The sequence below is a fragment of the Zalophus californianus genome, chromosome 9 (assembly GCF_009762305.2).
Source record: "Zalophus californianus isolate mZalCal1 chromosome 9, mZalCal1.pri.v2, whole genome shotgun sequence".
NCBI lineage: Eukaryota > Metazoa > Chordata > Mammalia > Carnivora > Otariidae > Zalophus > Zalophus californianus.
The window spans coordinates 25,663,797-25,676,397 of NC_045603.1; the positions used below are offsets into that span (position 1 = coordinate 25,663,797).

The 12,601-nt window shown below is 36.0% G+C and overlaps 1 protein-coding gene across 9 annotated transcripts in view; it reads right to left on the minus strand.

Moving 5' to 3' along the window:
• The window catches only part of VEZT (vezatin, adherens junctions transmembrane protein), a 57,877-nt gene that overhangs the window by 24,191 nt on the left and 21,085 nt on the right, over positions 1-12,601 (minus strand). For 4 of the 9 annotated variants that reach the window (XM_027591648.2, XM_027591647.2, XM_027591649.2 and 1 more), the window contains exons 2-3: positions 10,506-10,640; positions 6,627-6,713 (exon numbers count right to left, since the gene is read on the minus strand). In XM_027591648.2, coding sequence (XP_027447449.1) covers positions 6,627-6,713; positions 10,506-10,640 — 222 coding nt within the window. Of the gene's footprint in view, positions 1-5,820; positions 5,960-6,626; positions 6,714-10,505; positions 10,641-12,601 lie in introns of those variants that run through there. The other 5 variants (XM_027591653.2, XM_027591650.2, XM_027591652.2 and 2 more) reach the window with 2 other exon arrangements.

Consider the following 12,601-nt stretch of genomic DNA (forward strand, 5'->3'; position numbering starts at 1 on the left):
AAATTTAGGGTATTTATTTTCAGTATAGCCTCCAAGAAGAAGATACAACAGTCCAATCTATCTTTAGAATGATGTATGGGATTTTAGTTTCACTGTAAATGTGAAACAATAAAGATTGAGATGGATGTTACTGAGCCACCAGATGTAAAATATAAATTTTTAATAAAGAAATGTCAAGTAACTAAAGACTAATAAACTGCCTAGTTAAGTCTAATTAATTAAATTGTTGGAACAGAGCATGGAAACTATAATCCTGTAATATAAGATGCTGTCCCTGGATACTGTAATAATATAGCCAATACAGTGAGAATTATATCAGTAGGATCCAGGCCTTCTAAAAATGGACATTCAGATATTGAAAACACAACACTGAGGAATGTAATGCAAAACCACACTAATATGTGCATTGCACTTTATAGTTTACAAAATGCTTTCACATATACTAGCTCATTTATTCCTTCTTCTTTTCCTTCTATCAAAAAATATTATATATACAACAAGAACCACGCTTGACACCAAGGGCACGAAAAAGGAGCATAACATACAAGTCTCTACTCTTAAAGAGTTCACAGTTTAATGAAGAGGACTGAAAAGTAAACAGTCACAACATAAAGTGCAAAGAAGTGCAATGAGGTATACCTGGATTACTATGAAAATGGCACAGAGGAACCAAAACTTGTAATGAAGTCAGAGAAAAGAAAAGTGGTGATGCCTGAGCTGAGTCTTAAAGTATGAACAAGAACTGACCAGATGAAACAGTTGGAAGAGGGGGATGGGAAGAACAAAAGCCTCTTTAGAACTGCAAGTCATTGCTTTTAGTTTTACATAGACTGTACATGGTAAAAAGGTGAGAGACGAGGGGCACCTGGTGGGCTCAGTAGCAGGAGTATGCAACTCTTGATCTCAGGGTTACGAGTTTGAGCCCCATGTTGAGGGTAGAGATTACTTAAATAGATAAATTAAAACAAAAACAAAAAAGGTGAGAGATGAAGTAGCAATATTAGAGTACACAGGTTAACTTTCACAGTAACCCCCACAATGTACATTTTCATCCTCCTCTCTGTTCTATAGAGGAGAAAACTAAAGCCCAGAGATTAAGTAGCTTTCCAGAATTCTGATTTCAAATCCTAAGTCTTTGGTAATCAATTATACTTCCCTATATAGAGTCTGCTGTATGAGAAAATTTGAAGTTTTTATTATGCATTAAATTTAAGAACAGAATGATCCTATTGTAAGATAAAGAGAATTTTTAATGGACAAGGCCTTTAGCTATTAAAGTAAAACCAATTAGGTCTAGGGTTTGAAGACAACGGGTTGGTTCTTCTTAGCCAGTTAATCATTCCCACACAAGAGCCTACCTACCCTGCCTAAGCTGATCACAATGGGGACTAAATAGGAATGCAGTGATCCATATATCCAACTATGAGTGCATATCTTCTTGATTGTGCGTTATACATCACTTTTAGAGAAGAATGTTTTAAATTAGTATTAGCCCTATATTGACATATTTATTGATTATTTATTGTTTTTTTCTTTTTTAATTTATTTTTCTTTTTTTTAAAGATTTTATTTATTTATTTGACAGAGAGATAGCGAGAGCAAGAACACAAGCACGGGGAGTGAGAGAGGGAGAAGGGTGAGCAGGAAGCCCAACGCGGGGCTCAATCCCAGGACCCTGGGATCATGACCTGAGCTTAACGACTGAGCCACCCAGGCCGCCCCTCTTTTTCTTTTTTTAAAGAAAGCTCTACACCTAGGGGTGCCTGGGTGGCTCAGTCAGTTAAGTGTCTGCCTTCGGTTTGGGTCATGATCCCAGGGTCCTGGGAGCCCCGCACTGAGCCCTGCATTGCGCTCCCTGCTCAGCAGGGAGTGTGCTTCTCCCTCTGCCTCTCCCCCCACTCATGCCTGCACATTCTCTCTCTCTGAAATAAATAAAATCTTTAAAAATAAGTAAATAAAAAAATTAAAAAAAAAAGATCTATACCCAATGTGGTGTAGATCAAGAATCATATGATCTACCTACTAAGCCAGCTAGGTAGGCACCCCCTTATTAATTTTAATTATCTATTATTTCTTGTCTTTTTGATACCAGCCATTCTGACAGGTGTAAGGTCATATTGTGGTTTTGATTTGCATTTCCCTGATGATTAGGCATGTTGAGCATCTTTTCATGTGCCTCCTTTCTCTTCTTAGAATCATGATTCTAGGGGTGCCTAGGTGGCTCGGTCAGTTAAGCGTCTGACTCTTAATTTTGGCTCAGGTCATGATCTCAGTGAGATTGAGCCCTGCCTTGGGTTCTGTGCTCAGCACGGAGTCTGCTTGGGACTCTCTCCCTCTGTCTCCAAAATAAATAAATAAATAAATAAATAAATAAATAAATAAATAAATAAATAAATACCTTAAAAAAATCAGAATTCTAACATTAGGAACCAATTAATTAATTGACACTCCACCTCACTTATTTTTTTTTTTTAAAGATTTTTTATTTACGCATTTGACAGAGAGAGACACAGCGAGAGAGGGAACACAAGCAGAGGAGTGGGAGAGGGAGAAGCAGTCCTCCCGCCAAGCAGGGAGCCCAATGCGGGGCTTGATCCTAGGACCCCGGGATCATGACCTGAGCCGAAGGCAGACGCCCAACGACTGAGCCACCCAGGCGCCCCACCACCTCACTTTCATAAACAGAAGAGCATAATTCACTTTATACCACTGTTAGGGAAGGGGTGGGAAGCAAGGATGGTAGGAGGAGGAACACAGCAGCTTTTCAAGTAATCTTTGAAATAGATCTCCACACATTGGTCTTGTTATTTGATTTGGATTCCCCACACAAACTGATATTAAAATACTAAGGATTAAAAATTAAGTTTTTGCTATGAAAGCTTTAAATTGTACCTTTTTATGAGACCTCTCTGTACCTATATATGGGTAAGTTTAAAGAAGCCTAACTAAAGGAAAGCTAAGGCTCACAGAGAGGAGGAAAGCTATTAATGTACAATGGGAGATTTCCCTCTTCATAGCCCCTTGTATAGATATGCTGCCTAATCGGGTACACACTTTCCTTTTTTTCTTTTTTTTTAAAGATTTTATTTATTTATTTGAGAGACAGAGAGAGAGCATGCACAAGCAAGGGGAGGGGCAGGCAGAGGGAGAAGCAGGCACCTTGCTGAGCAAGGAGCCCGATGCAGGACTTGATCCCAGGACCCTGGGATCATGACCTGAGCTGAAGGCAGATGCTTAACAGACTGAGCCACCCAGGCGTCCCAGGTACACACTTTCTTTAACACCATCCTTGTCACATCAGACCTGTCTGCAAAACTGGGATAATGTTTCCTCAAAACTATTGTGCTTTGAGGCATTACTAATAGCTTTAGGAATATTTGATTCAAGAATGTGACAAACTGGGGTACCCGGGTGGCTCAGTTGGTTAAGTGACTACCTTTGGCTCAGGTCATGATCCCAGGGTCCTGGAATCGAGCCCTGCTTTGGGCTCCCTGCTCAGTGGGGAGCCTGCTTCTCCTTCTGCCTCTCCTGCTTGTGCTCTATCTTGTCAAATAAATAAATAAAATTAAAAAAAAAAAAAGAATGTGACAAACTAACCACCTATAATCACCCAAACATACGAATAAACTTCAAAGTGACAAGACACTCTAACTAATGCAGTATTATCTAGTAACTTGACTGCCTCTAGAAAGGAAGAATTTGAACTATATTCTAATCATAGCTATAAAATTAAATCAAATTAAATCGATGAATTAAAAAATTTTTAAGGATAAATTCTAAAATTGTATATTTGCAATATGGCAATCAAATTAGTGGGAAAATAGACATCTGCTAATATTAAGAAACATTCACAATAACTTTATTTGGACTCTGGTCCAAGTCTCAAATAAATGAAGATTTAAAAGGTATTAATTCTGATTGACTAAGTATTAGTAGGTACCATCTGTATGGTTGGGTGTTCCATGTTGTGGGGAGGTGTACCATGAGAACTCTGGCTCACCCTTAGCAAGTCGGAGTGCCAAGATGTAGTTAGCCTAGGTTTATATCCTGGTTCTACATCTTAAGTTGATAACTTTTCTGTTTTAGTTTCCTCATCTGCAAAATGAGGTTAAGAATAGTACCTACTTCATAGGGTTGTTGTGAGAATTAAGTAAGTCAATATTTATAAAATATTAAGCGTCTAGTGCATAGTAAACATTTACATAGTAGATACTATGTTAAGTGTTAGCTGTTAATGTTGTTAGTACCCATGAAATAATTACAATAAAGAAAAGCACACATAATACGATACAAAACCTACAAAACATAGCATGGATAATTATTACTACATTGTTGAAGAAAATAAGAGATCCAATAGGCTGAAGTTTGTGGGAAAGGTCCTGAGGAAGAGCTAGGACTGCTTATTGAAAAGACTGCAATAAAAGAGAAAAAATGGAAAGAATTCTACCATAGTATAATAGCACAAACACAGACATACAGAATAGATATGGACTAAAAGAAAAGTAAGACTGGGTTGGCTGATGAAAATATTGGCTGGAAAGGTAGTTTAGGGCCAAATTATGCAGACTCTTTCATGCTGAAGTGATGAACTAGACTTGATTCGACGGGTAACAGGAATCTTTTAAGGATCTAAATGGAAAAATGGTATGAGAAGGTAACTCAGAAGTTATCTGCTTGTATGGAATGAAAGGGTGTGAGAAGCACAGCTAAACAACAGAGAGATTTCTGCTTTTACCCCTAGGGATAGAGAAGGGAACTATTCATGTGTCAATATATTACAATGATCTTATATATTTTTTAATATATTGTGCTGTTTCATAAAGGTGATGAGGACCAAATGAGATAACATGTGTGAAAGCACTTTACAGGCTAACACGTGCTTAAAAAGTGCTAATACCCCTACCATTATAGTTGCTATAAAAGAACTTTCTTTTTAATCTTTAAGAAGTACTACTTTAATAAAAAGGAATAATGGCAAAAGGTTCCGCTATCATGGAGCAACTGCCAGTATTTTTATAAAAGGAAAGAGGGACTGGTTCAATATCTGTATAGCCAATAAAATTTTAAATATGTCACAAAGGAAAAGTCAACCATCTCATGCCAGAAGCCACAGGGTAATTCCTTGTTCCATTACTAGTAAATGGTTTCTCCAGTATGTACTTCTTACAATTCTCTACAATATAGGCACAAAAGAGATGCATACAGAAGCTGGCACTTTACAGTGAAACATGTGGCCAGTCACAAAGGACCAAGAATGTAAAGATCAGGACTAGGTAGACTACGACTAAACCACAGAAAAATGTATATGGATCCATATACCTTACCACAGTCCTAGTATCACTGAAGAATGAGGATGGCTCCACCTGGATAGAGATGATATTCTACGCAGGGGACAAGACACTTCATTGACCTTCTCAACATACCTACAAAGATGAAACCCTGAACAGAGAACTTGCCCATTTGGATTGCTAAAAAAGTAACTTTAGTCAGTCAATATGTAATAATACTCAAGCTAGAGAGGTAGTATGTTATAATGGAGAGCCTAGGCTTTGAAACAGGAGACCTGAGTTCAAATTCTAACTCTATCACTTTCTAGTTGAACATTCTTGAACAATTCACTTACTAAGTATTCTTAAACCAAACTGAACTGTCTGAATCTCAGGCTTTCCAATTGGTAAAATGAATTAAACCTTACAGTGTTTGGATTACCAAACCAAAATGTGAAAGCACTTTGTAAACATCTCTTTACAAATGGTAATTTACAAGAATGATAATTATCTTAAGGTCATAGGCCAGCAGAGGATCCTGAAATCTGCTTACTTGTAACTTGATTACTCCTTCTGAGAGCCATGAGAACTTCATAACTTCAATTTTTTAGCTTTACTATTTGGATTCTGCATTGCTTAAGATGCACAAAGTTGAAGCATCCCTCCTGGGGGTCAGAGGTCAAACACCAGATCTATTACCGTAGAGAGTAGGGGAAAAAAAAAAGCAAGACTCACAGGAATCACAAAGATGATTTGTGATCACGGTCACAATTCCAAGTCTTTGGGAAATTCTGTGATTAGTCTTGGGAGATTAAATTTTATATATGAAGTTATCAGAGAATGATAGATTAATGATAAATAAATTAGGAGGGAACGACTTTAATTTTGCCCAAACTCTGTAATCTTAGACTGTGGGATAAGGATACAAGCTCCTAATGAAAAGGGAGATCTCACCAATGGATATAGTCCTTTCCCTATTGAGAGGAATACTTGTCAGTGGAGGAAGATGGCAGCAGGAAATTAGTAATCTAACAAACAGGGCATCAATAACTACCAGAATATTCTATTCTAAATGGCTAATAACCTCTTGGAAGAACTATGAAATAATACTAATAAAACCAAATTCAAATATCCACAATTATTGAAGAATTTCTTGTTGGTTTTTTTTTTTTAGGTGATATCAACAAACTTTAACACTTAATGAAGCAGGCAGTCTCCTTTCAGAGAATTGCCCAGAATTTCTATTTAGAATCAATCACTCCCTAAATCAGTAGCAAAACAAATTCTGATTCATCAGATTCTGTCACTAGTAAACTGGAGCCCTGAAAACTGACAAAAAGAAGTAGAGCAAACACTTACCAACTTCTGAAGTAAGTCATCTTTCTTATTGTACTGAGAAAAAATCCAACTTTTGATGGTTTCAGCCACTTTTAACAGGATGCCTTGCTGAAGGAGATGAATAACATCATATAGGATTTATTAAATCACACCCAAAGAGCAGAAAAACTCCATATAACTTACTTCTAATTAATCAGAATTTTTATTAGAAAAAGAGAGAAAAAAATCATCTAGGTTATATCCTTTGTCAATATGTTCAGGCTCCTTAATAATTCCCAGATTTACTTGCACATCAGAATCACCTGGAGATTTTATTTAGAAATATTCTTGGGTCCCCAATCTACAGGTTTAGATTAAGTTAAAATTAAGTTTTGAATGAGACCTGAAAGCAGATTTTTTAAAGAGCACTCAGAAGAATTCTTAATCTCAGGAAACAAACTGCTGGAGTGGTGGGGGGTGGGAGGGATGGGGTGGCTGGGTGATAGGCATTGGGGAGGATATGTGCTATGGTGAGCACTAATGAAGGGGGGGAAACAGGAGGGGGAGATGAACCATGACAGACTATGGACTCTGAGAAACAAACTGAGGGTTTTAGAGGGGAGGAGGGCTGGTGGCATGGGTTAGCCCAGTGATGGGTATTAAGGAGGGCACATATTGCATGGAGCACTGGGTGTTATATGCAAACAATGAATCATGGAACACTACATAAAAAAATTAATTATTTTTTTTTTTAAATAAAGAGCACTCAGAAGTTATCTTGATGCAGCCCATTTATTGGGTATACTATATACTAGCTATATCAAGATGATGACAGTATGTATTTCAAAATGAAAACCAGGGGCGCCTGGGTGGCTCAGTTGTTAAGCATCTGCCTTTGGCTCAGGTCATGATCCCAGGGTCCTGGGACCAAGCCCCACATCGGGCTCCCTGCTCAGCGGGAAGCCTGCTTCTCCCTCTCCCACTCCCCTTGCTTGTGTTCCCTCTCTTACTGTGTCTCTCTGTCAAAAATATAAATAAACAAAATCTTTAAAAAAGAAAATAAAAGAAAATAAAAGAAATGAAAACCACAGGATGCTCCAAGTTTGCAAATACTAAGAATATTTTATTCCACAACGCTAAGGCAGAAAGACATTTTAATCAATTTTAGAAAAAGTGTCTCATATTGAAATAAAAGTTATATTACTGAATCAACCAAAAATTAAAATTACCTTAATGTTAATAGCCCATTTCCATGCTAGTAAATGGAGTTTATATTCATTGAGTGGTTACTATATCCCAGGTACTGAAAAAGGGTGACAGGAACAAAGATGAATACACATAACTGCTGTTTTCAAGAACTTAGTATAGAAGAGATGGTATAAATAATTACAAAACAAAGTAAAGTCTGGGAAAGCGTGGGGAAAAAAGGTCAAGGGGTGCTAACACTGAAGCTATGCCCTAACAGATGAGCAGGAATTTAACAAAGGAGGGAAGAACATTCCGGGCAAGAGAACAGGACAAAGAAAGGGGACAGCCATGGAAGCATGTCACGGGCATGGTGACAGAGTCTGGGACAGGCTAAGACCCAAGGGAAGAAGGGAACAGTAATGATCACTGATAGCGGTTTTAAAGGACTTTGGTCTTATATGCCTTAATAGTTTAGACTTTATCCTGTAAGGCTGTGAGGAGCCACCAAAGATTTTAAGCAAGGAAATGAAACAATAAAAATCAGCATTTAAGAAAAATAACTGTAGAGGCAATACTAGCAGGAAATGACTGTAGCCAAGAAGCCTGATCAGGGGGATATTTAATAGTCCAGCTAAATAATGACAAAGGCGTCAAGTAGGGTAGCAAAAAATGGTAATGGATAAGGGTTGGATTTTAGAGACATAAGAAGTTTACTTGATATATCATTTAGTGACCAAATTAATGTGGGAGCCATAGGAAATCTTAAGATAACTGAGAGTGGTAATTTGGGAATATGGAAAGAATATTTTGTTTTATACATATGAATCTGAGTTTCCTGGGGGCACAGGCCATGTGAAATGTTTAAGCAACGTCCAGAACTCAGTGAAGATGGAGAATACACGTAAGTAGCTAATGAGGGCAAGAAAGTAGATGAGATCACTCATAAAAACAGACCAAGAGAGATGAGGCCTGATGTTAAAACTTTATGGAAGGAACATTTAAGAATAATCACAGGAAAAGAAACTAGAAAAACATACAGAGAATGAATATTGATGGTGAGAATACCAGTAAGAATACTCAATAAGTACTTCACAAGAACATTAAAAAATGGCGATGAAGGCTAATGACAGTTTCATCATGATCTCTTGTTATACAAAAACTTTGCTTTCCAAAGAAAATAACTGGTACTTCACTGCTTGAACAGAACTTTGGGGGCAATTCTAAAAATATATCCCCTGAGAAGGAACTAAATAATACAACAAATCTTTCTAAAATTTAGCTGTCCCAGATTTAGAAAAACTCCATTTTAGAAAAATATAGCTCATACAGTTGAAATGTATAATATGAAAGCTAAAGGAACTTTCGAGACATGTGGTAATTTTGAAAAACATTCTCTGGCTATTGCTCAATTTCTGAGGACCAGTAAATCTTAAACTCTCATTTTATTTATTTATAAATTAATAACACTTCTATATATAAAAATACATATCATAAATGAAAAGGATTAAATACCTTTAAAACCCAAGTTTGAACAACAAAAAAAGGCCAATGCCCATATCCTGCCTAAGACTATCCTTTGGCCCATTCTTTGTCTTTTGTTGCCAAGTAATCTCAAATCCAAGTTTTAATCTATAAATAACCTATTAGCTATATCGTTCAGTTTTGCTTTCAAAACTCTTCCCAGGAACATTCACATTTGAAAGGGGCAGAGAGAAGAAAGAGTTTAAGTCCAGAGGACTAGCAAACTGGTTCTGATCCATGTAAGCTCTAACTCTCTAATTCCTACCCTGTAAGTATCAGTCAAAAAAACATTTCTCTCATATTTATTCTACTCTTGCAAATGGGCCCAGGTTGGTTACCTCACATTTTAGGGGTTTTTCTAAGAACAGAAGAAAAGAGACTTCCCTCTCTATCACCACAGAGTAAACAACTAATTGAAAACTTTAAAAGCCTCCTCCAAAAAATAATGATGTCTTTATATAATAAAACACTGATTCAACTAGAATGCTCAAGAAATGAGGTAATCTGGTTTATTTTTTCTATTAAATTAGAATTCCTTTTGTTAAAACTGAAATGTACTGGAATTTTTTTTTTTATTTTATTAAATATGGCTAATAGAACATAAATGAATCCAGTAAATATATTTTACAGAACATAATTAATGGAGATTCTTCCAGTATCTCAGCCTCACAATGTTGTAATCAACTGAAATATTTATTGCATAAGAGGATACTGCATAGATATAAAGGGCATCACACATTGAGGTAAATAAACCCACTCCATCACATATCCTTGAAATTGCTCATGAAGTATGTTATCAATTTGCTTTCTTATAACTTGTGCTCTCTTTTAAAAAATATGCGAAGAAAAAAATTCTAATTAATATAAAAGTCCTAATGGTTGAGTTCTCATCAAGGTTTTAGTATATTTTTCTGCTTCCCTCCAAACAACTTCAATATTTAAAGAAATAATATATTTTAATCCTCGACCATATTAATTTCCATTCATTATAGAAATTACTATGATAATCCAAAACAGCAAGGATTTATATTTATCTAAACAGTTTTGTACTACTGATGAAATAAAAAAATAAAGTCTTATCAGAGTCGGAAAGGACATGGAGGTGCTTATAAGATTTTTTTTTTTTTTACAAGGGTAAGGGTAAAGGCAGTTTAAGTATCAGTGAGGTGAAGAACAAAAGATTAATCATAGAGAATGAACATGCTTTCTTACTTTTGGCAGGGCTCTTGCAGGAGGCTTTTGTTGTCCCTCTGTCACTGTGCTTTTTCCTGGTTTTGGTGACAGAGAAGAGCATATTTCAAAGTCTGTGTGTCCCAGATCCTGTAAGTACTGGTAAAGTGGAGAATTCTGAAAGAGACATATAAAATAAAGCAAATTTCAATATCATTACTATTTTAAAAATTTTAGAGGCCAATCCAACACCAAACTTCATTATCATGACCAGTATGCACAAATTCTTTAATGCTTTATCTATTAAAAAGTGAATTATCTGTCACAATGTCATCTAACATTAAAAAAAAACTAAAAACAAACTACAAACAATTCAACAGAGGGACCCAAAAAAGGAAAAACTCTAAACACAGATTTTTCTGAGTGGGTAACCAGCAAGAAAAAATGAATTTAGGAATATAAATAGATTTGTTAAGCAATTTCTTTGCCCAAATATTTGTAGTATTAGAGTAGATCGCTTCAAAATAGCCAAGCCTGGCTATAGATAGCTCCTAAGAGGGCCTACATTGAAAAGCAGTTATTACTTGAAGCCAAGAATTAAGCAATGATTATATACTGCACTAATTATAATTTTATCATACCATCATATTAATTCATTCAAGCACAAATATGTATTATCTACCACACACCCAGCGCTGTAAACAAACTTAAAACTCCAAGAAAGTTATCTAAAATAAGCTGTATCTTACATACAACCATATGGCAAACAAGAGACTCTGTGGCTAATAAAAGCGTTAGAACATGGTGGTTAAGAACACAAACTCTGGGGCCAGACTATAGGTTCAAATCCCAACTATGCCTCTTAACTGGCTAAGTATCCTATAACAGTTTATAATCCTGTGTTTCAGCTGTCTCATCTTAAAATAGGAATAATAATAAGACCTAGTTCATAGGGCTCTTTATATGGACTAAATATATACAAACACTTAGAACAGTAACTGGCCCATAGTAATCACTCAATTTACACTTCAACTTTATATAAGCCAGGTGAAAGAGCACAGGTTTTAGAACAGACCAAAAACAAACCCCCCAAAAAACAAACAAAAAAACCCAAAAAAAACTCCAATCCCATCAGATACATAAGCATCACTGTTAGATGAAAACCTATGGGACAAATTTCTGGATAAACAGCAAGCTTTAGTTTTAACTTTCAGTCTTCTCTAAAGCACAAAGCTGGTAACATGTTTAAAAATAAACCGTGACTCCATTCAACAAAAATATTTAATACTTTAAAAAAGACCTTATGTTAGGTAGTAGAGATACAGTAACAACCACCATCAAAACAATAGTAAACAGCAACACAACTAACATAGTACCATGTGGCACAAGCCTAACTAGCATTCTACTTGCATCATTTCACTTAAGGTTCACAACCAACTCTACAAAAGTATTATGATCATTGCTATCATTGTTATTGTTAATTCCCATTTCATAGAAGAGGAAACAGATTCACTCAGATACAGAAAGCAGGACAGGTCTGACTCCAAGGCCAACACTCCGAAATATTATATTATACTATCTAAAGTAACAAACAGTCCCTCCTGTGTCTAGAGAGGAAGATACCAGGGAAACTTCCTTATAGTCTAGAACAGAAACACCAAGCAAATCAATAATTACAGGATTGTACTGGATGCTATGGAAACAAAGGAGAGGCAGTTAAATTAGACCAATATTTTTAGGGAATATATCCCTGAGTTTGGGAAAATGAGGAACAGTGGGAATTTGCTTATACTGGTAGCAATTTGCTGGGTATCAATTTGAGAGAATAAAAGATACATAAAATGCCTCCTTTTAAAGCTATTGGGAAAAATAGACAAAAGATTATAATGAAAGGAGGAATATGTTTCTTATCTCTCTACCAGACTTAAATTTCTTTTGGCACAAATGGTTAATTTTTGTATCACCCATAATGTATCTTCAAATATTGCCTTCAATTACTCAAGTATTTCCAAAATGAATTGTGAACTCCTCTCTGCTCTGTCCCCAGGGTGGCAAAAGAACAAGAATGCTTCTTCGGTTGGGGTGACCTTTTGAAAAGTTTATATACTTAAAAAACAAAAACAAAAACAAAAAAAACA